This window comes from Opisthocomus hoazin, chromosome 6 (genome assembly GCF_030867145.1).
Source record: "Opisthocomus hoazin isolate bOpiHoa1 chromosome 6, bOpiHoa1.hap1, whole genome shotgun sequence".
Lineage (NCBI taxonomy): Eukaryota > Metazoa > Chordata > Aves > Opisthocomiformes > Opisthocomidae > Opisthocomus > Opisthocomus hoazin.
The window spans coordinates 6,462,144-6,488,285 of NC_134419.1; the positions used below are offsets into that span (position 1 = coordinate 6,462,144).

Here is a 26,142-nt window from a genome sequence, read left to right on the forward strand (position 1 = left end):
TCTGGTGTTTGCTGTGGTTGGGAAGAGGATGCTGGTTGGGCTGACCCGTACGGCAACTGCGGCGTTCTCCCACTCCAACATCTGTCCATCGTTGCCGCAGGTCACCTCTGCCGAGTTCCACGATGCTCCCGAGGGTGAAGGGGAAAGGCTGCGGGCATGTGACGTGCGGGCGTGGGGAGCCGGACGTTTGTGCTTGCTGTGAGGAAGGCTGCTTCTCCACCCCAGCAGAGGCCAAGTGGTGGCTTGCCTTGGCTGGGTGGGGACAATGTCGGCATCTGGGAATCCTTACTGTAGTGTGAGGCATGATACAGGAGGGAAATGCCACCTTCGCTCTCCTTCAGCGTGAGGGTGAGGAAACAGAGGCAGGCTTAGGGCATGCAGAGGATATCCCTGGCTGCAAAGAGGAAAACAAACGCAGTCTTCCTTTCTGTCGTCTCTCAGCTTTGTAACTGAGCTGAACCACAAAGAAATGGGGTCAGGAACGTGATCTCTGCATCTAGGACGGCCAGTAAAGGTTTACTGGTGTCAGAGGAGCTGACCCGCCTGGGATGTGCAGGGTAGAGCCCCAGCGCTGCTCTCGGGCTGATGTCCCTGGATCAGTTCACAGCAAGCGCTCTTGGGAGAAGAGAGCTGTGATTAATGGCCTCAGGGTAGGAGAGAGGAACCAGGGACTCATCCTGCTCTGGATTTACCCGGGTGAAGAGGCCAGCCAAGAGAGTCATGGGAGCAGCAGTCTCCGAAGCCAGCCTGGAAACAGCCAGGGATGCAGTGGGCAGTTTAAGCAGATGCTTGGCTGAGCCCGTCTGTCTCAGGGTGAGTCTCTCCCTGTAATTTTCTTCCTTACTGCATTTTTCCTGGCCAGCAGAGGCTGTGTGCCTTACAGAGAGCAAGAAACAGAGGTGAGTGGGTTGAGGACGTAGTGGTAAGCGTGTCTAAGTCTTCCTAGGGTAAAATTGACACAGTGGTGTGTTTAGAAGAGGAAGTCTGCTGGTCAGCAAGAAATCTAAGAAATGGAATAATTGTACCAGGGATGGGGAACGCAAGAAACACGGTGCTGTAAAACCCCTCTTCTGAAAAGGAAAGGTGCACTGTGTTATTTTACCGGCGAGCCTGGGACCTGAATCACGATGGGCCTATTTTCCGGCTCAAGGCATCAGCTCCCAGCTGCTTTGCCGATGTTAAATGGAGCCTACGCTTCCCCGAGGCGCCCGTCGCTCCATGGTCGGATCTCCACAGTGGTGGAAGGGCTGGCGCAAGAATTCCGCGGTGGCTGCGGAGCAGGAGGAGGGTTAGACTTCAGTGCCACAGTCATCTTCCTCCCTGTTGAGACACTGTTTTGCTCAGTCACTACTTGTGCCGTCATTTGTCTCAGCAGAGGGCTGAGGTAGTCGTCAGTGGAAGCTATTAATAGCCTTGAGTTTCTGGGGGAAAAAAAAAAGTAGGGCTTGAATGCAAGTCTGCTTGTTTTGTTTGTGGGTGGTGCTTTTCTGAGGAAAATTCAGCAATGAAAGAAGAAAGAGAGAAAAGAGCGTAGCTCTTCATGGATTTTTGAGATGAAGTTCCTTTTCTTGGCCTCTTCATGATTTCTAAGGATGTGTTGCTTTTCTTGTCACTGAATTGTGGCAAACAACAGTGTGAAAGGAAGATACCCTCTAAATCAGCACCAGTAGAGCAAACCTGTAGTAAATTCTCAGCCTCAGAGCGCTAAGAGCACAACGATGGTCACAGAGCCCAGCTCCTGGTGCACCTCGGCCGGTTTTGATAGAAACGCTCAGGAATTCAGTGATAAACACACCTGCAGCATCACAGCTCTGCTCCTGGCTGCAGACAAACACAGAACGAGCCGGAGTATCTCGGGTTTTTTTACAGCAAATACGTATAATTCATGTTTGAATTATAAACTTCCCTGAATGTTTCTAGATGGGGAAGCGTGGTTAGTATGATTGCAGGCATGTGCCTGCACCGGCAATGAGTTTTAAACCACAGAGCACTCTCAAACGTGGCGAGTTTGCTTCTAAGGGAGAACATATTGCAGCTGCAGAGTCTGTTCTCTACAGTAACCCAGCTTCAGCTTTCATTTCCTGGGCTCACCCAAGAGACTCGGGGACTTCTGTTCTACTCCGGATTTCTGCAGTAACTGATACCGAGGGGTTACTGTCTCTCGGCCTCCCTCCCCTGGGGCCTCTGCTTACGCTCTTTGCTTCCTCCCTTTGTCAGAGCTCTGCCAGCACAGCCTGGTGCTTACAGGCTGAGGTTTATGTTCCACCAGCACTTGTGAAGTCCCAGGGCACTTGACAAGCACAGCGCGGCTTCATTTCAGGCGAGCTGCAGTGATTATTCTTCTGCCCCTCAATAGGCAAGAGAGGAGGAGGGACAGGACCGGCTATTTTTGTGAACGATATCTACATCAGAAGAATTAGTTAAGGATGACAACAAAAACTTTATTTGAAAAAATTATTATGTATTGAAAATATACAGTAGTATCATCCACCTTCTCCTTGACTCTGTCCCTCCCCAAGCGTAGGTTAACCCACAAGCACATCACAGCAACCAGATTTACCAACACTGGTCTCCTTTGTTACTCCCTCTCAGGACGTCTTAAATTCTGTCACCAGCAAGAAAACAACAAACAAAAGACCCACTTCTTTCTGACTCAGTAGGTATTTAACAAATCCCAGTCCTCCACAGTGAGGCACAGATGCTTCTGTTTGGAAGTCCTTTCTCTCTCTTGTTCAGCCAAAGCTCTTTTTTTATTGTTCTTTAATTCGTGGCTGCCTCCAACCTCCTTTTTCAAAGGCAAATGGCAATTTTGAACTTTTTCCTTATAAAACTGCAAGTTTCCGCATGCTTTTGTTTCTGCCTCCACCAGCTTGCATTTGACTACTTCCTCTATTCTGCGTGTCTTGCCATCTACAGGGGAAAAAAATAAAAATCAAGTTTAGATTGCCGGAAAAACAGAATTATGCTGTAAAATGCACATTTGTGTTGCAAATTGTTTTGGCCGAGCCCACCTGGAATACTGTCTGCTTTGCTGAAATGTGCATAGAGAAACGTAACATTTCTATTTTGAGCTCAGCATTTTAAGGAGAAAACTCAATTATTATATGTTGCCCTAAGCATGCTGCCATGCTGTACTTATCCAGCAGTCCAACAAACGAACAAGCTCCAACACATGGTAATGCAGTGGCACAAATGGCTGAAATTGCACTCTTGAGATGCTATTTGTACCAAAAAAAAAAAGGGGGGGGGATGAAAATATTCCTTGTAGAAAAGAAAACAAATAACCTATGTGGTCTCTATGCAATTACGTACAGAAGTGCAGAGCTGCTGTTCTGGATGTCAAGTTGTCTTGTGGCTTCATGGCCTCCGTAACTGCCTGCTCCCACTGCAAAACTGTCTGAAATAACATTTGAAGGAGTTAAAACGTTTCTTGTAAAATTTACAGAAATATAACTGGAAAGAACTCCACCCCTTATTCTTTCCTACTCAGTGATTTAATACTCCACAAGGACAATTTCTAGAGAGTAAAACAGACTTCAAGCCCCATACCTGCTCTGCCCATCCCTCTGTTTTGCAGTTGCTGTGATCAAACTCTTTCAGAGGCACTTTTGAGTGAACCAGGCCTATCTGCATTTGGATCCGCTTAACGACAGCATTAACGTCCTAGAGAAAAGGGAAAGAAAGCAGTCAGAGTGGGAGAACATTTGATTATGCTTGTCCAGTAAATTTAGATGCTTTTCTTACCTTGAGACCTGTCCCAGAAATGTCCAAACAATTCAATTTCTTGAAAGAAAAAAGGTATCCGATTCCTACATCCGTGATTTTAGGGTTACCTGTAAGGTCAAGTACAGTTATCTGAGTTGCAAGATGTGGAGAAAGATGATCAGAATATCAAGAGACTGCTTGTTCCAAAAGCTAATATTGGAACAAGGGGGTCTGGGCCTTTTTTTGCAGTATGCTTCATGTTTTGAAAGTGAGTCAAAGCTGACTTTTTCTCTCTAATGATCAAAATACAAATATTTACAATACCAGTTCTCAAACTATTAAAAATATTTATGTAAGTAGCAAGTGGGTGAGACTACAGGTATGACCTGTGCTTTCTGGAAAGTTGGTTGGTGAAATTTGGGGTTGAGTACTTGGCTCACGGGAATCATCAAATTAACTGTATTCCTTCAATATTAAGGAGGACAAATCCTTTATCAGAAAGGATACAGGTTGCTTCTAGTATCGACCCATGAAGTACTTACAAGACAAGTCTAATACCAAAAGATTCTCAAGTCCCTTTTTCAGTACTCGTACTGGTGCTGTCATTCTGCGAATGCCGGCATCTGATAAAGCGTTGTCTTTCAGGAGAAGCCGTTTAACGCTGCGGGGAGAGATACGAATGTGTATTTTACAGACATTATTTTAGACAGTTTTGCAAAATGTCCTAAAACTGTGTTGGAGGGCCAGGGTCTTTCCTGTGCCAACCGTTGTCTACTTTGTTAATGTTAGTAAGAAGTAGCAGGAAAGCAGCCTGGATTAGTAGGACTAACGAATCTCTTTCTATTGCCTCTGCTAGCCCAACAGAAGCACTTGCTTGACCAGGTAGTCCCAGAGCTCCAGTGACAAACTGACCCCAGAGCACAAGCATTTGCTGAGACAGTAAGGTTCTTTATACACTGAAGTCCTCTAAGCTAAGGCTGCCAATCTCAACTCCACTCAAAACTAAAAAAAAAGAAAAATGCTTGGCAAAACAGGAGAGGACAGATCTGGTAAGAGCTAAAGCAATGATTTTAAGTAAGCATTGAGGGATTATAACATAGATGAACAAAACTCAGGGAAAAACATAACACTAAAACATACTCCAGCACACTTCAAGACAAAAGCTTGATGCAAAATGCATCAAAATCTTATAGCAACATAATATCCCCTAATTAGCAGTCATCCTGCCTATTGATTTCCAAATTTTCTACTTTTCAATCTTTAATATCCAACAAAATTACAAAATTTATTTTTTAAAAATGTTAATTAACTAATTCAACCTACTGCTTGCAGAAATCTTCATCTGAAACACTGGTTTGGTTAGAAATTCGGCTGATAAAAAGTTCCCTCGTAAAAAAAGAAACAGAAGTATAAAACTGTTCCAAATGCTTAAGATGCAGTTTTTACCTGGCCAATGGAAATTATAAAAAAGTTGATTTAAAACCATGAGACAGTAAATTATCTTGCATGGTTGTAGGACCTTTTATGATTCAGTATGTGCTTTGGATCGTGTGCTTTGTGTACAATAAATTCTGTATTTGTTCACCTCAAGAGCGGGTTTTATGAACAGCCAAAATCTTCAAACTTACACATTGCTGCCTGTGAAACTTTCCTTTAAAGTCACAGCCCGACTCTTTGAACTGCCTAGTGATAGGAAAAGAAAGTGTACCTAGACAGAGCCTCTTTGGTGAGGTGTTCCAGCAGTTCATGTTCATCTCCAAGTTTACAACAGGAGAGATCCAAACACGTCAGCTCCCGGAAAGACTTAATTTCTTCTAGCTTTTCAGAGATAACCAGGTATCTGCAAAGAGGAGTGGGGGGAAGCTATCAGTGTTCAGGCACATAAGGAGGGTCCTATGTCCTCAAGTGTCACAAGCATCACACAGCCGTTTCTTGTTAGTACCTATGCGAAAACTGACAGAAACTAGCCAGCTGTCCTAACTACATTTTTATGTGCAGTCTGCACACTACACATCCGGGTTCCCAGTCTTCTCCTTGAACACGTCATGGTTTTGCTTTGATTCAAAATACTGGACTAACAATTAAGACTTCAACTTGCAAACATCACAATTACAGACTTTGTTACAGATTCTTATTGTATTATTTCAGAATAATGCAAAATATATATACCAGCTTACCATACATCAGCTTCACAAACTGCTCTTCCTCAGCGTATAGGAAGCGAGTAGACAAACCCACATTGATCCAGGTTTAAAATCTACTTCAATTGTATCAGCTTGTCAAATGGCAAAATTTTACTTTTTATATACATACATAAAATAGTTCACTAGAGATAAACTCCTACAGGACACTTGGAGGCCTCCAGCTAGAGCTGTGACTGCACCCAAGCAGTAGTTACTCAGTGGGTTATTTTTTTAGCTGTGCTGGTTCCCTGATCTGATTCACTCCGTAGCCACGCAAACATCTGTGCTGGAACTATTCGGGAGGAGGTTTAGAGACGGGAACAAACCACTAAAGAATGGCATGCACGAATATGCGGTAATAAGCACGTAGCAGTCACTACCTCACCAACCTCCCCTGCATTTACCTTATTGTCCCCGAGGCAAAACAAGCCCCACATTCACTAATCTTGCCTGAATTCACCTTGCAATCCCCATGGCAAGACAAACCCCAAGGTCAGCATCTTCACTGCTGAAATGAGGGGTGCTTACTAATGTGATCCCTCAAGGAACACCTCTTTGCCCATGCAAATAAGGGGACCTTAACATCCTCCCACTGCAAGTATACCTGTCAAACCACTGCACCAACTCCCTTGGCTGTGCAGTTCAGCTGTGCGGAAGGCAGTAGGTACAGTCAGACCACAAGCCAACTCTCGAGAGATACTACTAGCCCGGCGCGGGGAGAATGAAGAGCAGGCTCTTTTAGAAATAAGATTCATCAGAGAATGCCTTAATATCTTACTTCCTGGATTTCAAAGACTCGATACTTAACTCAGCTTTCTGTAATGGCAAAAGATGCCAGAGGTAACTTCATTTCTGAATTAATCCCATAAAAAGTATCTGTACTAGAGATAAAAAGGGAGTAGGCTTAAAGGATAAAACAAAGGATAATTGACCTCTGCTCAAACATTCCTGCTGTGCTCAAAACACCCTTGGCACTTCAGATGAATATGCCTGTACTTTGATTTTAAAGTGGATTAACCATCTTTTTTTTCAAGTGTACAGATGGAAGACAGACTGGTTATATTACTGGGAAAACTTCAGTAGGAGCAAGGCTTTAAAAACACAATCCAGTTTTAAGCTTGGTAAGACTCTTTTTAGTGAAAGACAACATGGATATTGAGAAGATGGAAAAACTGGTGCTGGACTCTAATCAGAAGCTTGTTAAAGCATGTTCAATATGGGGATGGGAACCACAATAAACTAAGGTAAAACCTGCCTGACTTGAAAGCCTGTAACTTACCTACAAGACTTCTTCTGAGCCCCCAAAATGAAACGGGATAGCAAGCTTACAGTAAATAAACCCATACAGTTTGCAAGGGTGTATTTTATCTGTACAGTCAGCTAAGCATGTTGAAATGTTTATAAACAGCATTTGCAAAAACATCCCACAAAATACCTGAGAAGGCATTAAACACACAGATTGCTATGGAACTGCTGATTATTATCGTTAGAAAATAGCTGCAAGTTTAACCCCTCACATAAAATCTCCTGTTAGTTAACGTGGATGTAGTCTGCTACCTGCATTACGATCTGTATCGTAGAATGCAAGCAGCAGCTGCGCTTGTAGGAAAGGAATGGGACAAAACGAGCCAAGCTGCAGAGACAAGGCTTGGGTCACTTGATTATTAGGTGCTGTCCTAAGGCCCAAGAGACGAGTTTTTTTTAATTATTTTTGAGAGAAAATAAGGGAAACTTTAAGCATGCTATCAAAAAGCCCTAGCAGATGATGGTATTTGTAACCGAACACACTTACCTGTTCCGCAAGCACAACGAACACAGCACCAAACCGCCATACGCTTCGGTAAACTTCTGCAGAGCTCTCAGTCCCGTTACTGGTTCTGCGAACTTTTGTCTCGCCTCTGCAGCTGAAAAGAGCTTTTCAGCAATCTGCTCTGGGAAACCAATCAACGAGTCAATGTGATCAACATTGTCAGAAATGTAACCCAGCACCAGGCTGAAGAGAGACTTGGCCGAGTACCGGAGGTTCCCCTCCTTGGTGTACGTGAAGATGAAATGATCAGTCCTCTGCCTCCTTGCCCTGTCGTCCTCCCTGTTCATGCAAAGCTCCACCGAGAATCCTCTGGCAAACAGCCTAAAAGGTCTTGTTTTGGGAGGGACATGCTGGAAGCCGCCTGCGCCCCGATTGACCACGTGCAGCTTCCCGTTTTCGCGCACGTATATTGGCCCGGTATCCAAATGGCCTTCTGAGTGGAGACAGTAAGACATTCCCCTCGACCAGCTCTGGAAAAACAAACCGTAGACGGGTAAAGCACGGCCGCAGAGGAGAGCGCTGCCCGGGGAAGACCCCAAAGGCTGGCAGCTCCCCTCACGCCCCCGAGCACGGCCATGTAACCCTGCAGCGCTGGGACAGGGCTGCGTGCTGCCCGCCGTCGAAGCGCAAACGCCCGCCAAGTGGGAAGCGAACGCAGGGCTGGAGGGGTGCAGGCCCTGCCGCCCTCTGCCCGGTGCCCACCAGCAGCCTGGGACTGGTCCCAGTCCCGCAGGGGCGCAGCAGCAGGTCCGGGGCTGCACAGAGAGCAGCCCCCACAGCTCGGCCTGGCCTGTGGCGGGGGGGTACCCATTTGCTTGGGTCCTGGGGGGGGGGACACCCAGCCACCCAGTTTCCTGGGGGGGGGGGGGGCCCTCAGATGTCTGGGTCCCTGGGTGGGGGGCACCCACGTGTCTGGGTCCTGGCAGGGAGGCACCCACATATCTGGGTCCTTAGGGGGGGCACCCACATATCTGCGTTCTGGGGGGGGGCACCCACATATCTGGGTCCCTGTGGGGGGGGGGCGGTACCCATTTGCTTGGGACTTGGGGGGGGGCACCCACCCACCCAGTTTCCTTGGAGGGGGTGGTCCTCAGATGTCTGGGTCCTGGGTGGGGGGGAAACCCCTATATCTGGGTCCGGGGGGGGGCACCCACATATCTGGGTCCCTGTGGGGGGGGGCGGTACCCATTTGCTTGGGACTTGGGGGGGGGCACCCACCCACCCAGTTTCCTTGGAGGGGGTGGTCTTCAGATGTCTGGGTCCTGGGGGGGGGGGGCACCCACATATCTGGGTCTTGGGGGGGGGAACCCCTATATCTGGGTCCGGGGGGTGGGCACCCACATGTCTGGGTCCGGGGGGGGGGGGGTGGGGGGGTGGGACACCCATATCCGCAGGAGGGCAAATGGCTGACTGCAGCAGGGCAGCGGAGCCTGCGGGAGAATCTCCCTCCCCGGGCGGGTGGGCGAGGCTCCTGGTGCCCCCTCCCCAGCCCAGCCGGCGCTGCGGGGCTCTGGCCTGTGGGCAGGGGTCGTGGCGGGGGGCAGGGGAGGGACGGGGTCCCCTCAGCTCCTGCCCTGAGGGGCCGGGGTCTCGGGCGCGCTGAGGGGGGCGGGATCGGGCTGAGGGGGGAAGCGGGCGCTGGAGGGATCGGGCGCTGCCCGGCGGTGAGCGCGGCCCCGAGGGGCGCAAGGGGAAGGGTCCCCGGCCCGGCCCCCCACCTACCTGCCCCGGGAGGGGCCGCCCCGCCGCGCCGTCAGCCGGGCCGCGGCTCCCCGCTCCCACCGCCCATCCCGCAGCGGCCGCGGGCGGCGGGCGGAGCCGCGCCGGGGGCGGGCCCCGGGAGCGGGCCGGGGCGGCGCGGGGCATGGCGGGAAGCTGAGGGGAGCGGGGCGGTGAGGGGCTGCTGCTGCCACCCCCCCACCTCCCTCCGAGGCGCTGGGTCTGAGGCGGCGGGTGCGGGGCGATGCGGGCCGCCGACTGGTGCCTGAGCTCGGCGGGGGCTGCCCTGGTCCTGGCCACCTCCAGCGACGAGCGGCACCCCGCCGAGAACGTGGCGGACGGGTGAGGGGGGGCGCGGAGGGGCCGGGAGCGGGGCGCGGGGCCCGGCGGGAAGCGGCTCCCCGTGATCCCCCCTCCTCGCTGCCGGGCCCTGGCAGGCCCCGGCCTTCGCCTTGCCGCGGGGTTCGGCTCTTCTTCTGGGACCCCCCCCCCGCCGTGTGTGAGGCCTGCGGGGGTACCCGCTGAGCACCCGCAGGGAGCTCCCCCAGCGTCACGCAGGGCTGTGCTTAAAACACCCCGAATAAACGCGCCGCAGCGGCTGGGTTAGGTTCGGGATGAATTTCTTTCGAGGTGGTTCTGGGTAGAAAGCCGCAGGTGGGGGGCGTTTTGTCCTTTTTCTCTCTGCAGAAGCTCAGAAACGTTCTGGACGACGACGGGCATGTTCCCGCAGGAACTCATCGTTGGGTTTCCTGCGCGCGTGAGGATCAGCAGAGTCGCAATCCAGTGTTCGCAGGGTAAGGCGCCGCGCGCTGCCACGGGTGACGCGGGCTGTCACCCACAGTGGGTGGCCGTGCCGTGGTCTGGGCTCTCACGGTCGCAGCGCGTCCCGTCAGGTGCCACTTTTAACACATTCATAACGACTTGACTTCACAAAGCAGTCGTCCTCCACCTCCAAAGTATTTCATAAATCAGAACAAGATTGAAAATGTACCCCACCTGCACTTAATTTGTTCTTATAACACTTTGTTTTGAGCTTATCATTAACCTTTCTGTTGCACAGTGGTGGCCGCTCTAATGTACTGAACAGGACTACAGTACTCATGGCAGGGGCGTTGGAACCAGATCATCTTTAAGGTCCCTTCCAACCCAAACCATTCTATGATTCCATGACTTATTCTTTTAATGATCTATTTTGAATTCTGATTTGTATAATTTTGTATGACAGGAATCTCTTAGTCTTACTTTTTTAAACAATGTGAAGGAAAATGCGAGTTCTAAACCAGAAAGGACCATTGCAAGGTCAGAGCATGGAGACAGGAGCTTGACCATTAGCGACGGCTACGCAAAAGACGCGAAAACTGGTCATTGTGTGTCCAAACTGGAACATGAGGGTGGTGGTTGCATTGCAGACCTGCATTACAGACCAATTAGGGGAAGAATGGATTGGTTAATGCTTTTAAAGTGTTTTATAGATGACAAGGGGTGGAATAAATGTCATTATCAATAAAGACTCAGAATTTGTGTTGATTTTTTAAATGTGTATATATATTTTAGTGCGGACTTTAAGGATTGAAAGAAGCGTATCTAAAGACCCGGTGGGTTTTGAAGAGTGCATTGAAAAAGGTAAGATTCTGAACCTGAAGCAGCGAGGATTTTGTGGGAATAGTGTTATCTTTTTCAGTGAGTTATTTTGACCCCATATCTATTTGTTGAGTAGTCAGGTGTGGCTTGATGATTATTCCATTAGACGTTAATGTTAATAGTCACATTTAAATGAAGTTTATGAACACTGCTGGTCTCTGGAGCAGTTTGGAGGTGTAAAATGCTGTATAAGGGCTAAAAGCACTACTTGTGCACTCGCTTTTGTGCTCAAAAAAATTAAAACCAGACTTACATAGTATAATAGAGTGCCATTGCCTGTGTGGTTTTTTTTTTTTTGTAATGCCTCTTGGGTGACATTTTTATGAAACAGTGCAATGAGTGGGATATATATACACACACACACTGGGATATCGCAAAAAGTATTTGTTCTGTTAAATCACCTGGGGGGAGGGACACAATTTCTGTATGCAATGCAAGTTCACAGTCCTTAAACTCTCTTGAACTCTGAAGTCCAGTGAAAACATTTCACAGCTTTCCACATTGTTCTTCATTATTTGCTTTGGAATATATTTTCTAGATTTGCAACACACAGAAGGACAGCTTCAAATGGAAGAATTTTCAGTGAGTATTTACAGCGTACATCAGTAGTGGTTCATGAAGTGGGTTGTGTAGACTAATTGGGGAAAAACCATGAAAAACCAAACATGTCTTTATTTACAGTTATTGCTAAGTGGATGCTAGATACAGGAATTTGTAGACCGTGGTATGAAATGGCACTGCCCGACTGCTGCTTTGTAGATTATGGTATGAAAATGCACCTGCCTCCTGCTCCTAACTGTGTGAAAGAGCTCTCTCCACAAGTGTGGCTGTCTTTCCTCCTTCAGTTGTTGCCTTCAAGGCTGGCTGCAGTGTTCAGGAGGGATGGGACTTTTTTCAGCTGCTGCCATCTAAAGAATCTCTGAAGCTGGCTAGATGAATTAAAAGAGCTTGATATGTGTGCAGTTTGAAAACAGACACAGAAATAATGTAGATCCTTCTGTCTAACAAACTTCTGCAAACGTTGTTTGGTAGCTATGTTACTACAGAGAATGCAATAATTTTTTTTTTTCCTTCTACAGCTTCCTGATTTCCAAGCCACTTACTTGCGTTTCATCATCAAATCTGCTTTTGATCATTTTGTATCAGTGCACCGGGTGATGGCAGAGGGCACAGCAGAAAACACTTAAGTCCAGCTTAAATTTGTACCTCGATTTTTTTTTTTATAAAGAAGTTACATTTTCGTATCTGTAGTGAAGAGAATATTTATTACTAAAGCCTTGTATTAAAGTGTTTTTTGAAGGTGTGGATGTGGTATGTATTCCCTGCCAGTTTAATGCATGGATGGACTAGAATCATTTAGGTTGGAAAAGACCTTTAAGATCAAATCCAACCACGATGCAGAACTCTTGTTAATTGTAGTAACAGCTTTCTAGTTTTATAACCTAGACTGTTACCCTAGAACACTTGAATGTAACTGAGTCCATTTAAATTAGTATGTTTATATCAGGCTTTCTTAATATATGAATTCAAACTTGATTTTCTGTAAAATGGTTCCCTTGCACTCTGAGGAAAAAACAGTGTGAAATACTTAAATGGGAGGTATTACTTCCTACTGTCAGACGAATCCTTCAAAAGTTCTTAAATTGGTAACTTTCTCATCAACTCAAACTGTCAGGATTAATAGGGTGAATATAAACATCTACTAATGCTTAGAGATAAGCTGGGGGGGAGAGGGGCAGGGCAGGGAGGGAAATAATTTGAAGCTGTGTGAAGTGGTCTGGTAGATTTTTAATAATTGCAGATCAATCCTTTGTTTCTATAAATATTTTCTACAATCAGGTCACAGCTGTCTGCGCTTTGTGCTATGACCGTCATAACAAATATTAGTAGAAACAAGTGCGGATAGAGAAGATTGTCTTACTCAGAAGCCTTCCAAAGTCGGTGAAAGTGAACATTTAGGAAAATTGTATGCATACAAGAGGATCTTAATAATGTGAAATCGGTTGTTTTGCATGCCAGTCGACTTGCAGATGTCACCACCCCTGAAGTTTATCCTGCATGGTATTCCTTACAAATGTAAACGTTGGTATCCAGTCCTGGACCCAACGGACCCAACTGCTGTTCATTACTGCACGTGGTGGGAGCGTGGTAGGGCACTGCAGGGCCCTAGTTGGGGTTGTGGTGATGAGACTTGAAAATCTCTATACAAACACATCATGAACCACATTACAGATGCTCTTTACATACTCATACATTATTCTTGTTGTCTGTTGTCTCTTGTTATTTTTCTCTCCTTGTTATTTTTAAGTTTTTTCCTTCTTATGTCTGTACAAACTTCTTCACTGAGCTTTTTTTTATCCAGATAGTCTTTACGCTGAAGTCCTCCTCTTTTTCTATTTCAGTTTTTCCAGGATGGCGCGTATTTCCTGGGGGTGATAATTCCAAGGCCCCACTCCTCCCTGCAAAGGCAATAAAATGATACAGTGATGCTCAAATATGCAAAGCAGAAGTCCTTCAGAGCACAGCAGTTGCACCAGAACTGTGGGCAGGTGTGCTCGGGCTTCCTTTGCACAGCAGCCATCTCCTGGGAGACGCTGTATGCACAGGTTACACCCTCCTGTGTGACTGGGACAGGGCCAACGCCTGGATCCTGGAGCTAGAAAGCGTCCCTGGATCTCGCAGCTTAGCTGTACCTAGGTTTCCTGACAAGCCAAAAGATAAATATTTGAGCAAGACTGAGGTGTACATCAAATATGTACGTTATAAAGGCCCAGACTGGTTTTGCTGCAAGTCCTTCTCTCTCCACAGTTACAATGAACTGTGAAATTTTTACTGCAATACTCACCATTCAACATAAAACATTCTCAAATTATGTTGAAATTTACAAACTTAATATATTGTGCTCATTATGATTATTGTCGGTATTTTTTACCTTGTAGATGACCTTCCCTCTTTGGAGTAGATACAGTCGTTCTGGCAGTGCAGCGTATTTTGAACTGCTCAGGTTTTCCATAGTGTCTAAAACCACTGGACATAAAGGATTCTTTTCCTGAAGAAATTGTGCTGCAGTTTTTCGATCTTTGAGGCTTCTGTGATTTTTAATAACAATATTGTTTTTAAAAGCCCAACCATCTAAAACAAATGAGAAAGGGATTTAGCAAGGGACATTTTGAATAGGTGTTAAGGGGGGAGATGTACTGTGTGTTATATCCCAAAACTGTGTCAAAAGAATACTGCACTTTACTCTGAATGCCAAAACTTGGCACGAAATGAAAGCCCCTCCTCAGAGTATGAGCGCGCTAGAGCTTTTCAGATAAATAGGTCTCAAGATCTATTTTTTTTCCTTTGATTTCAGCAAACTGTATTTTGCCCTTGCCCTGGATTCGGAAATACTTGATGTGTTTTAGGTGTTTTGGGTAAGGTTTGTCCAAATTACTGGCACAGGAGGGGATGTCGTGCTGTCATCCCCGTTCATTTAGCGCAGTCGCAACGACAGGTCCGTTCATCCTGCTGGGTTCCGCTCGTTCAGCCTGTGAAACAAAACCTCAGACCTGGGAGAAGTGAAACGTTTGGGCCAGGGCACGCCTTCCTGTTTCAGAAATACGCAAACGCACGTTTGCGCACCACTCTTGCTAGTAAAGTAGAAACTAGTAAAAAGGGTTTGATGACTGACTTAGCTATTATCTGTTTCTCAGCTACTGCAAGTGATGTATTGATACAAAACTTGAAAAGTGTAAATGTTACGTTTTAGAAAACCACCTTAACCCTGCGATAAAATCAGTGCCAGTGTGTTACTTACAGTCCAGCGCAGATAAAGGAGTGTGTATAGTTTGTTTGCTACATTTTTCAAATTAGAGTCTCTATCCTGTTCTTGAGACATGTTAAAAATTATTTATTTTTTTGTAAAGCACGTAACATGCTGGCATTGTACACTTAACCTTTGTTCTGTGAAATGCCTCCCCCCCCGCCCCCCAAAAGGAGCTGTACTAGCACTGAGAGGAAGTTTTGCAAAGACAGAACTCTGCTTCACCTGCGCAGAAATGAGCGTCTTCAGCAGGAGTACCTCGGTGTACGGTCAGATGTGTGAGTAAAGTTTTGGGAGAATTAGGGACACAAACTGGTCCCTAGCTTTGATGTTGCTGCTTTTGATTCGAGGAAGATTTCCTTCCCGTTTGCAGTTCCCTCCTTTGCTAACACACTTTTCTTCCTAAGGGAATGATACGTCTGACGTGTTTTGGCAGGCATTACTGCGATACTTGTACCGTACCTACTGCGTGAGCTTCTTCGATGTAGACGATAAGGAAATCTGCTACAGAGCTGAAATCTTTGACGAGCCTGTTGAACTCATCAAATTTTAACATAAACGAAGGTCAGGTGCAACTTCCAAAATTCAGGATTAAAGGTCGGTTATCTGGAAAAAAAGGGGACAGTTTGTGGTTCATTCGGTGGTGGGAGGGAGGACAGAATGAAATTAATGCACTGAATTGAGCCTCCACCGCAGTTTCCTGGGCAACAGGAGGTCAGTCACTTACCCTGTAACTCTCGTAGGACATTAAAATCGGCCGCAGAGCATCTGCATCTATGCAAAACAGGCATGAAGATGCTTTCTTTTCCCTAGCCTGGCTCTGACCTGCACCGGATCCAGCAATGAGCTTCACTGTGGGGACCCTTCCCTCTCTAAAGCCTGGTAAAGGCAGGAGGCACCGTGCGGTCACAGGGCTGCTCCCATGTCCTCATCACAAGAGCCAGTTCTCACCAGCATTTTGGGATAGGGACCTGATCTAAAACATACCCAGCAGGTAGCACATCGCAGCCTCCCCAAGATCCTTAGTACGAAGGAACTTAAAAAATACTAAACGCAGTCATCGGCAAGGTTTTTCGAAGGACAGCGGTCCCGGGATGGACGTGTAAGCACAGAGTCCCGATGCCTTTTAAGGAACCTATTGGACATGGCTTGAATTTTTCCCGAGGTGCCGGTTCTAGCTGAGCTGAGTGGAAGCTGCAGGCTTTCCAGCCGTGCATCACAGGGCTTCATGCTTCCGATGTCTTTCTGCAATTTTCTGTCCAAACAGAGCTCTGGTTGTACATTATTAAACTGATGTTACACAAGCCACGGGCAAAGGGGTCTATGCAGTTGCTTACAAATTAACACAGCATGTGCCCACAGGTCTTTGCATCTGTTTGCAAGGCCTCGGCCTCACAGAACTTGCAGGGTGTTTAAGCACCTCTTTTAGTCTGTGGTTACGCTAAATTATCTGGAATTTGTTCAAGATCTTCCTTCTGGCTAGGCTTAACTTCAAAAACTGCTGCTAGCATAGATCCACCCCTAGCGAATCTAATAAAGGCGGTACCTTCCTGTAGATACCGTGCATCTCTTTTCCAAATTTGTATCCTATTTTCGACATAAATACAGAGATAAAATTAGAAAAGCAGAGTCAGAGAAGGACGTAATCTCTCCCATGGGGATAGACTGAAGCTTAATGATTAATTCCACGTTCTACTGAGATCTCTGTGGGAGGCAGCGGACAAAGTACAAAGCAGATGCTTATTTTTACTGCTTTATAGAAATAATATATAGCCACTTATATAAAATGTAGCCACTTTGAATCTGGAAGAAACCACCGTGTGCTTTCTGGGCTTTGGGCTGGCCAAGGGAGCTGGTGTGGGTCTTTCTGCACGCACAGGGAGCGACAGCCAGCACTCGTGAATCCCTGCCCACGGTTCCAATTCTGGGTATTTTCTCCCTAAAATAAATCATTACCCTGGCTTTCAGTGAAGAGGGGTTTCCAGGCAGAGCCAGCTTTTGCAAGCGGTTCCTAAGCTGACTGGCGTGAAGGGAGAGTGGAGCCAGGATGACAAGCCCAGGTTATTTCTGAGAATGGAGAGGCAGAGAGCTGGAGTGAAGGTGCTGCACCTTTTCCATCCTCTGATGCTGACGGTCTGGCCTGCCATGCCGCGCGCCCTCACGCCGGCTGCCCGTCCCTGCTCCCTCAGCAGCCTCTGCTCCTCATTTACCGTCTCAGCAAACCCAGCCCCTCCACGCGGCTGATTTACTGACCTCGCAGGAAATCAAGGAGGTGACGGACTTCCCCGCTGAGAGTCACCACCGGCGTGTTGGGAGCAGGGTGTCCCTCGTGGGCTTCGTCCTCCAGCCTCTTCCACTTCACCTTCAGCACAAAGAGCAAATACTTGAAGCTGAAGAAAGTCGGACCCCAGTTTTCGTAGCTAAACTTCGGGTTCTCATTCATCCTGCTCTTCTCGCCCTGCTTGAGGATATATCTTTTCATGGCATTAGGGAACAGTATCATCAGCGTTTTGCCAACAACAACGCATGCGGTAACGTGCAGAAGAATCAGGATTTTCTGTAGGAATACCCTGACTCCCAGCATCGTGGTGGAGGAGGTCTGACCGCTCCGGACAGGAATGTGGCGCGACGGCAGGGGCAAAGGTGGACGGTGAGGGGGAGGACAAACGTTCACGTGTTTGGCCAAATCTCTGCCTCGCACCCCGTCACGTCTCCGTGGACTTCGGTGTCGGCGCGGGGAGCCTGTCAGCTGCACCACCTCCATCTGCGTGACAGTGACGGGTAGGTGCTGAGCGCCAACTGCCCCCTGACGAGGCTCGTTCCCAAGTACGTCGTGTGTTTGACGAACGACCTGCATCGGGATGTTCTCCCAGAACCACGGACTAGAAGCATGAGTTACGCTGGCGGCTCGTGCGTGCCGGGCTCGGGGCTCACGCGTTTTCGCAGGGGGCCATCGCCGGCGACGCGGCTCGGGGCCTGGTATCCGTGCGGTGCTAATGGTGACCTGTTCCCACAGCTCTGCACACTCGAGTTTGTCACCTGGGGGCTGGCGGGACACCCCAAAAACATAACACCAAAATAGATGCCATTTATAAAAAATATAAATTATCAGAATATATAATATACATTTATAATGGAATATATGAACATCCAACGATATGTATGATCTATATGTGCGTGTAGGAATGTATATAAGATGCATAAACACAGCAGCCCCACGACGGCCGCCCCGCCGCGGGCTCTTTAAGGGGGTGGGCCGAGGCGGAAGAGGAAGCACAGCGTGGCCTCTGATTGGCCGGCGCCGGGAGCTTCGCCGGGGTGTTCCTGTCGCGCCGGGGGAGGCGAGGGGCGCAGCGGAGCTGCTGATTGGCTGTGGCCGCGCAGCGCCCTCCCCGCCCCTTTAAAGGGAGCGGAGCGGCCACTGCCGGGAGCGGTTGGGCTGCGGCGGCCGGGGGTGCGGGGCGTTCCCTGGGGCCTAGGCCGGGCTGAGCGCCGGGGCCGGCGGTGCCGCCGGGAGGGGCGAGGCCTGCGGGCCCGGCGGGCGGATGGCGGCGGCGGATGACCTGAAGTTTCAAGGTGAAGGCGGGCGCGGCGGGTGGCGGCGGCCCTGGGGCGCTGCGGGGGGTTGCGGGGTGCGGGTGGGCCGTTGTGGGGGGGGTGGGTGCCGCCGGCGGGGAGGCAGCGGTGCCCGGCCTGGGCCCGATCCCTCGGGTGGGGAAGGGGAGGCTGACCGCGAGCGGGGCGCTGGGTGCCGCGGAAGGGAGCGTGGCTGCAGGCTTCCCTGGGTTTTGGCCCGTTCAGTTCCAAGGCTGAAAAACCTGGGGGTTTTTTTGGGGGGCAGAGGGTGAATCTTGCCCGTTTCTCCAGCCCCTGCGGAGGGGCGGCTTCCCCCGGGCTGGCAGAGCCTGGCCGGCCCCCGCGGTGCGGGTTCGTGCGGTCGCCTTCACCCCCGTCACTCCGGGCCCCAAGACACAGACCCTACTGGCGTGTCGGAGCTGCTGACGTGGCCTTGGGCTGCCCGGGGGGCTGAGCGTGAGTTTCTGAGCCACAAGAACAAGGATTTTGGTAGCTTGGTCATCATCTGTCTCATAATTTACTTACTTGCAGAATTTGACGATGCAGCTAATTTGCTTGCAGCGAATCGTGACGCTACCACCATAAGCATCGATGAGCCAGGCGAGATCCCCAAGAATAAGCACGGCCGGCTGCAGGAGCCGGGGAGAGAAGAGGACGATGAGTTGCTGGGGACTGATGACTCCGATAAAACAGAGGTAACTGACGCTCTTGCACCTCCAGTGCCTCCATCAGCGGCTGTGCAGACGGTGCTGGCCACACTGAGAGATGTGTGGGGACACCAGGAATTTGTGCTGGGTGACTTAAAACTCTGCTTCTTCCCTCTGCTGGGGGAGCTGGGCTTGTTTAGCCTGAAGAAGAGAAGGCTGAGATGGGACTCCAGAAATGCTTATAAATATCTCAAGGGTGGGTGTCAGGAGGATGGGGCCAAACTCTTTTCAGTGGTGCCCAGCGACAGGACAAGGGGCAATGGGCACAAACTGAAGCAGAGGAAGTTCCAGCTGAACATGAGGAAGAACTTCTTCCCTCTGAGGGTGATGGAGCCCTGGCACAGGCTGCCCAGGGAGGTTGTGGATTCTCCTTCTCTGGAGATGTTCAAGAGCTGCCTGGACAAGGTCCTGTGCAGGCTGCTGTAGGTGACCCTGCTTCGGCACAGGGGTTGGACTAGATGACCCACAGAGGTCCCTTCCAACCCCTGCCATTCTGTGATTCTTCTCTGTTGCAAGTTACTTTCTCGATGGCAGAGTTGGCAGAAGGAAATGCACACTGGCTCTTGAGCTGTTGTGGCCTGCAGCCTAGGGAATTGTACTGAAATGGTGGTGATTTACACTAAGGAAACGTGCCAGGAGATGAGCGCAGCAGCAGCTGAAAAGCCAGTCCTGTGCTTGTTTCTGCTGGTTCTGCTGTGGGGGTGGTGGCTCTGGCAGGAGAGCAGAAAGCTTCGAAACAGCCAGGGCTCGTCTGGGGTTCAGCTAACGCAGCCGTCGGCGACGGCAAGGGAATTTGTGATGCGGATGAAGGCGTGCGTTGTACGTGATGTGGCAGAAGATGGTATCAGGCTGCTCCTTGGAACTCCAGGCCACCACTCTGCTTGTGGGGAGATAAGAGACTAGCTGCTGCTGCAAATATTGGAGGGGGAAAGGGAAATGAGTAAATAATTTGTAGTAAGCACCACCCTGTGAAGTTTGTTTTCTGTCCAGGTACTGAAATAATTTAACTGTTGTGTAAATGAACTAGTAATGCATAAATTGCGTGCCTGTAACATTTTCCGTGTTGCCTTTCCCGCCACGCAGCTGCTCGCAGGACAGAAGAAAAGTGCCCCTTTCTGGACATTCGAGTACTACCAGACATTCTTCGATGTGGACACGTACCAGGTTAATACTCCACTCCAGAGGAAAACTGTTGTCTGGACCATGCTTTATCCAGACGCTGAGGTTTTTTCCTCCTTGCTTTTCAGTCAGACAAATCTGTGTGTTTTCACAGGTCCTGGACAGAATCAAAGGTTCGGTTTTCCCAGTACCAGGGAAGAACTTTGTAAGGCTGTATATCCGCAGCAATCCCGACCTTTACGGTAGGTGCAAGGTGTGAGAAGTTCACTTCTGTGCTAAATGTTTCAAGTTTGTATTTCTTTTTGCTTGCTAACCTTAAACAAGAGGGCAGAGGAGCTGTTCTTGAAGTTGTTTGTTTCCTTTTAAGGTCCGTTTTGGATTTGTGCCACACTTGTCTTTACCATCGCTGTCAGTGGCAATCTCTCGAACTTCTTCATCCATCTGGGCAAACCAACGTACCACTACGTGCCGGAATTCAGAAAAGGTTTGTAAGTAGTCGGTACAGTCCTGAGTTTGTGGGTTTGTTTTTTCGTTTTGTTTTTTTCTAAGCACTAATGAAGTAATATAAAAGCAGGTCACAGCTTTGGTTTAGCAGAGTCTCTCTGTTTGATTGGTCTCTTTAAGGACTCTCTTCACATCTCTGAAATTTTAAAGTGGGCTGTAGCTGCCAGAGCCCTACTCCTCCGGAGCATAAAGTAGTTACAGGCTTTTAGTAGAGCAAGCAGGAGTAATTGGAGCAATTATTTTTTTAGCTTTAGTGAATGCCGCTTGTGCGGAGAGGGAAAGCCTGGCAGTGGCCACTGTGGTGCTTTTGTGGGTGCTGCTGTGGATCTGTGGCCTCCTAGGAGCCTGCAGGCCTCGGGCAGAAAATGGCTGCATTAGTGTTACTCATAGCACCTACTGAGAGCTGGAAGCTGTTAGCTTCTGGCAAACTCAAGCATAAGCAGAAGATGCTCAAGTGATACGTGCCCCAAAGAACTCGGTGTGAGGAGCCAATTGTCTGTACCTGTCTCTGTAGTCTGGAGGAGACGCTGTCCCTGCAGAGGGGCGCGCCTCCTGTTTGCTTCAAGAATCCCCAGCTTACTTGGAAGAACGCTGCCACCCAGGGAATCCAGGCGCTTCAATAATTTCAGGTTTGACACTTGTGTCTGTGTTCTTTCAGGTTTTTTTAGCATGCCCGCGTTCTGTTCTCATTTTTCAGTAGCTGTTACTAGCTGAGTTTTTATGTTTAACCAGGCTTTTTTTCCTCCGTGGCTCTTCCTTTCACACTGAAACTGATAGCATTTTGTACACAGGTGTGATAAAGAAATTGAAAATACCAAGAGAATACTTTCTGGAATCTTTACTTTTAAAAGTAATGTGAAGTGTTGGCAAAATAGTGGGTGTAAACTGCATGTAAATGCAAAGTTCTCAGTTTATTAGTAATTCATACTTTATATATTGAAAGTAACTTCAAAGGTAGCTTTCTAGTTTTCAGGCTAAACGCTTTCACACATTTGATTCTGGCTGATATTCTAAATAAAATGTGAAATCTTTTGTCATGTTTCCAGTGTCCATAGCGGCAACAACGATTTATGCATACGCTTGGCTTGTTCCCCTTGCCCTCTGGGGATTCCTGATGTGGAGGAACAGTAAAGTCATGAACATTGTGTCCTACTCCTTCCTGGAGATAGTGTGTGTATATGGCTACTCCCTCTTCATTTACATTCCCACAGCGGTAAGTACGGCCTAAGGAGTGCACCTCTTGCATGCCATGAAAAAAGGTCCTGGTTCAGGAAATTTTCTATTTCTTGTAATGTTCATATTGGCCAAAATCTTGGGGACTGGGTAAATCATGTGGACCTTTTGCTTAGCTAGAATAAAGCTTACTGTTTCAGCTTGTCTAAACAGCAGTGTGCCCAGGTGTCCAAGAACGCCAACGGCATCCTGGCTTGTGTCAGGAATAGTGTGGCCAGCAGGAGCAGGGCAGGGATCGTGCCCCTGTACTTGGCACTGGTGAGGCCGCACCTCGAGTGCTGTGTTCAGTTTTGGGCCCCTCACTACAAGAAGGGCGTTGAGGTGCTGGAGCGTGTCCAGAGAAGGGCAGCGAGGCTGGTGAGGGGTCTGGAGAACAAGTCTGATGAGGAACGGCTGAGGGAGCTGGGGCTGTTCAGTCTGGAGGAGGCTGAGGGGGGACCTTATTGCTCTCTACAGCTACCTGACAGGAGGTTGTAGTGAGGCAGGTGTTGGTCTCTTCCCCCAAGTGACTAGCGATAGGACAAGAGGCAGTGGCCTCAGGATGTGTCAGGGGAGGTTCAGATTGGAAAAATTTCTTTCCTGAAAGAGTGGTCAGACATTGGACCAGGCTGCCCAGGGCAGCAGTGGAGTCCCCATCCTTGGAGGTGTTCAAAAAATGTGTGGATGTGGCACTTCGGGACATGGTTTAGCAGGCATGGTGGTGTTGGGTGGATGGTTGGACTTGATGATCTGAGAGGTCTTTTCCAACCTCAATGATGCTGTGATTCTATGGTAATGTAAAGATGTCTTGTGGGTCCTGGAATAGCCTGGGGCAGGTGGCTTCCCCAGAGGCAGGAAATCCAAGCGAGGGTGCTGCTGGCGAGCCTGGCAGGCAGCCTGTGGTGGCTGCAGGACTGGCGATGCATGTGTCCCCACATCAGTGTGCCGGGTGGCAGCGCTGATGGCTCTGAGGAGAAGTTTACCTGGCAGGGACCAGCCTGGGCTGCTCTGGTAAGGGGCAGGCCTTGGAGGGAGTGCCGTAACTCGGGAGACATGCTCTTGTCATGTCTGCAAGTGTTGTTAGTCTTTCTTCAAATAACAGACATATCAGATAAGGCAGGAGTTAATTTGTGCACAAATTGTCTGGAAGTGATGAAATGTCACAGAATGATGCGTTAAATGAATCCTTGTTCCACACAGTCTCTTTAATTATCATTTTACTCCCTTTTACAGATTTTATGGATCATACCGCAAAAAGTGGTGCGCTGGGTCCTGGTGATGTTCTCCCTGTGCCTTTCGGGGTCTGTTTTGGTGATGACCTTTTGGCCCGCTGTCCGAGACGACAACCGGAGGATCGCGCTGATGACCGTGGGGGCTGTCGTTCTGCTTCATGCTCTGCTGTCTGTCGGCTGTTTGGTACAATGCTGCCTTTCCTTTGCTCTGATCTGATATTTTCTGGGACTGGCGACATGTTACAGTGTGGGGAAGGAGGAGTTGGCTGGTTGCTGGAAAAACGTTATTAAAAAAGAAAGAAATAGTACTTCTGAAAAACCTGCAAAGTAAAATAATCCTGTTACGTCAAACGTAGCAAAAATTGATGCCAATCTGATTTTGACAGTGCCCGTAACAAACTCAATAATGAATGTCTTTAGCACAAAGACACCGAGAGTAGTCTTAAATTTATCTGGAATTCTCCATAGTATCAGCAAAGTGTTAGTCTTTATTGTATCCGGATGCAGCTTATTCCAATGAGTACTGTGCTTCGTTAGTCCTTTAAAATGATTAAATGTTCAATATGTAAGGTGTGCTTGTGAGTTCTATGTACAAAAACGTGAACCTGCTAGCACTTAGTAAAATGCCAGCATTATGAAAGCAGAAGATCCTAACGCTACTGGCATACGTAGTGATGAGAACTTAAATTATTTTGTTGTCTTTTTTGCAGTAGGTAGAATGATAATCACTCAGGCTTTGGTTCTGTTCCCCTGCCCCAGCTTCCAGAGTAGACAGGTTTGGCTCCCTGCAGCTCAGCGTGCAGGGGGGCGAAGGCAAACACAGCTCTCGAGTTAGCAGGAGACTTGCAGCTGACTTCAGCGCGGCTCCTGTCTCCAGAGACTGCCTGGAGCTTCTTCAGTTAAACTGGCAGAGCCAAATAAACGTCTGCAATCCAGTCCTTTCCAGTACAGGTCTTTTTCAAACGCCTTAGCTGCTAACTGTTATATTGAAAAGTACAGTTTAGAGCAGCATTTTATTTCACCATTTCTAATCTGATTAAACCAGAAAAGATCCAGATTTGCCATTTCAATTCTCTGTTTGTACCTTGTGAACAGTGGGTGTGGAAAAGAAAGCTGGGACGAAGCACAACTGTTTCTTTCTCTCTAAACAGTGTTTTTCTTCTCTAATAATTCAGGCGTACTTTTTTGATGCCCCTGAACTGGAGTTTCCTGCACCTGTTATCCCTGCACCTATTATCCCTGCTCACAATGGAACAACAGTAATAACGACAAGTCAGTAAATGATAAGGTAAGAATCCAATCTAAACTTTCTTGTGTAATCATCACAAACATCATGAAACTTTTCCCCATTACTATGGTTGAATGGGAAAGTCTGTAACAGGGCAGTTTTGCCAAATGGTACCTATATATAAATACTATTTATGAACTGTTCTTCCAGTTGTAAGTGTAGCCCTAAAAATGTAAAAGACTCTGAGGAACAAAGACATGTTATCTTTCTTTTCTTTGAGGTTTACTGTTGGCAAAGAAACACATGTAAATAATCTACTCAAAAATGTCTTTGCAGTGACTTATGGGACTTTTTCCTTCAATCCCTTACAAAAAACCCAAAGTGTTTGTTGGAATTTGTGCTGCACGAAATACAGTTATACTCCTATTTTCTTCTCCTTTTAATGTTAAAAGTAAATTGGATTAGTTTTTCGCAAACCTTGATGTTTGTGATAGTGTGTTTCAGAGCAGCAGCTCTGGGAGGGGAACATCGGTGTACTCCCTGAGCAGGGCTGGCTCGAAGCCTGAGCCGTCCGTGCGGACCGGTTCCTTGTCTGGGATGGTTTGGGGTTCTGCTTCCTGGCAGCTGGGAGCGCTGCCAGCAGCAGATGACATGGGAGTTCTGTTGGAGAGACGAGACATGGAGCAGGTCCAGGAAAAGGCTAATAGACACGCAGAGGCCAGGCCTCTGCAAGGGTGTATGTGGAGATGGGAGTATTGACTGACCAGAGGCTGTGTTAGATTTAAAAAAAAAAAAAAAAAAAAAAAAAAAAAGGCCAAATATGCCTAGCAAAAGTTGTCATAAAAGATTACCAGCTGTGACACAATCGAATCATGCAGATCAATTTTAGCAGCTTTCCTCTTGCAAAATCAGTTTCTCTTCCCAGGTGCCTATTAAGTTTCAATAGAATAGTAATGAATTTTAGTGTTTAGATACAAAGATGTGCCTTATTGTGTCCTCTGGTGCCTGGGAGGAGCTGTAATAGTCACAGGAGTTATTTCTCTCTTTCAGATTACAATGCCTGTTTCTCCATCTGTACAGTAATTTTATTTTAGATTATTTTTTCACTCAAGAAGAGGGAAAGTGCATGAACAAGGCCTGTTTTTTGTAGAAGAAAGGACAGCCATGTCCCATGGACTCAGGGACATCTCCATGCTTGCTGGGGGGACTGACTGGTTCTGTGAGGAGAAACAAACTGTTTGAATCTTAACCCCCTACAGCAGTTTTTCTTCTTTTAAATTGTCTGTCCTCATCACACTATTTTGCCTCTGAATAAAGTGTTCTGCAGGTGATTTTGGATTTTGTTGATCATCCAATACTCTTCCTCCAAAGCCGTTGAGGGGGTTTGCGAAGGTGGTGGGGGGCAAGAGGACAGGATTTGCTGTATTACTCTTGCCCAGCCCCTTCAGTAGCAAAGGCTGCCTCGAAACTGGTTCATAGAATCACTAAGGTTGGAAAAGACCTCTCAGACCACCAAGTCCAACCTTCACCTCGACACTGCCACGCCTGCCAAACCATGTCCCGAAGTGCCACATCTACACATTTTTTGAACACCTCCAGGGATGGGGACTCCACCGCTGCCCTGGGCAGCCTGTTCCCAATGTCTGACCACTCTTTCAGGAAAGAAATTTTTCCAGTCTAAACCTCCCCTGACACAACTTG

General features: G+C 48.0%; 4 protein-coding genes across 5 annotated transcripts; 2 read left to right on the forward strand and 2 right to left on the reverse strand.

Annotated features, from left to right (window-relative positions):
* Positions 1–2,416: 2,416 nt before the first annotated feature.
* Positions 2,417–9,527, reverse strand: LRRC42 (leucine rich repeat containing 42). Its single transcript, XM_075424447.1, has 8 exons — positions 9,421–9,527; positions 7,681–8,168; positions 5,414–5,545; positions 4,248–4,366; positions 3,745–3,833; positions 3,550–3,663; positions 3,313–3,397; positions 2,417–2,910 (listed from the first exon to the last, which is right to left on the reverse strand). The coding sequence occupies exons 2-8, from the start codon at positions 8,151–8,153 to the stop codon at positions 2,654–2,656; spliced, it is 1,269 nt and encodes a 422-aa protein (XP_075280562.1). The 5' UTR covers positions 8,154–8,168; positions 9,421–9,527; the 3' UTR covers positions 2,417–2,653.
* Positions 9,528–9,568: 41 nt separating this feature from the next.
* On the forward strand, positions 9,569–12,361 carry IFT25 (intraflagellar transport 25). Its single transcript, XM_075424450.1, has 5 exons — positions 9,569–9,759; positions 10,105–10,211; positions 10,972–11,040; positions 11,597–11,640; positions 12,138–12,361. Exons 1-5 carry the CDS (start codon positions 9,662–9,664, stop codon positions 12,243–12,245), a joined length of 426 nt encoding a protein of 141 aa, XP_075280565.1. The 5' UTR covers positions 9,569–9,661; the 3' UTR covers positions 12,246–12,361.
* Positions 12,362–12,826: 465 nt separating this feature from the next.
* DIO1 (iodothyronine deiodinase 1) lies at positions 12,827–17,518 on the reverse strand. The gene is made up of 4 exons (XM_009939743.2): positions 17,117–17,518; positions 15,326–15,469; positions 13,991–14,190; positions 12,827–13,517 (listed from the first exon to the last, which is right to left on the reverse strand). Exons 1-4 carry the CDS (start codon positions 17,445–17,447, stop codon positions 13,452–13,454), a joined length of 741 nt encoding a protein of 246 aa, XP_009938045.2. The 5' UTR covers positions 17,448–17,518; the 3' UTR covers positions 12,827–13,451.
* Positions 17,519–18,302: 784 nt separating this feature from the next.
* YIPF1 (Yip1 domain family member 1) lies at positions 18,303–25,772 on the forward strand. 2 transcript variants are annotated; one of them, XM_075424449.1, is made up of 9 exons: positions 18,303–18,439; positions 19,001–19,134; positions 20,230–20,310; positions 20,420–20,507; positions 20,633–20,749; positions 21,816–21,982; positions 23,215–23,397; positions 24,389–24,501; positions 25,492–25,772. In XM_075424449.1, exons 1-8 carry the CDS (start codon positions 18,409–18,411, stop codon positions 24,491–24,493), a joined length of 906 nt encoding a protein of 301 aa, XP_075280564.1. In that variant the 5' UTR covers positions 18,303–18,408; the 3' UTR covers positions 24,494–24,501; positions 25,492–25,772. The 2 variants fall into 2 exon arrangements, with proteins under 2 accessions (XP_075280564.1, XP_075280563.1); XM_075424448.1 differs by having other exon boundaries at positions 18,304–18,439; positions 18,971–19,134.
* Positions 25,773–26,142: the final 370 nt, after the last annotated feature.

What these genes read in the sequence shown, in the direction of transcription:
- LRRC42 (XM_075424447.1), bottom strand. Translation starts at nt 8,153, where the DNA reads ATGTCTTACTGTCTCCACTCAGAAGGCCATTTGGATACCGGGCCAATA. An exon ending in ACCAAAGAGGCTCTGTCTAG is followed by an intron (nt 4,367 to 5,413) that starts GTACACTTTCTT and finishes CTCTCCCCGCAG; the next exon opens with CGTTAAACGGCTTCTCCTGA. An exon ending in TTTGGTATTAGACTTGTCTT is followed by an intron (nt 3,834 to 4,247) that starts GTAAGTACTTCA and finishes TTGACCTTACAG; the next exon opens with GTAACCCTAAAATCACGGAT.
- YIPF1 (XM_075424448.1), top strand. Translation starts at nt 18,409, where the DNA reads ATGGCGGCGGCGGATGACCTGAAGTTTCAAG. An exon ending in GGATGACCTGAAGTTTCAAG is followed by an intron (nt 18,440 to 18,970) that starts GTGAAGGCGGGC and finishes ACTTACTTGCAG; the next exon opens with AATTTGACGATGCAGCTAAT. An exon ending in TCGATGTGGACACGTACCAG is followed by an intron (nt 20,311 to 20,419) that starts GTTAATACTCCA and finishes GTGTTTTCACAG; the next exon opens with GTCCTGGACAGAATCAAAGG.
- IFT25 (XM_075424450.1), top strand. Translation starts at nt 9,662, where the DNA reads ATGCGGGCCGCCGACTGGTGCCTGAGCTCGGCGGGGGCTGCCCTGGTC. An exon ending in CGCAATCCAGTGTTCGCAGG is followed by an intron (nt 10,212 to 10,971) that starts GTAAGGCGCCGC and finishes TATATATTTTAG; the next exon opens with TGCGGACTTTAAGGATTGAA. An exon ending in TGAAGAGTGCATTGAAAAAG is followed by an intron (nt 11,041 to 11,596) that starts GTAAGATTCTGA and finishes TATATTTTCTAG; the next exon opens with ATTTGCAACACACAGAAGGA.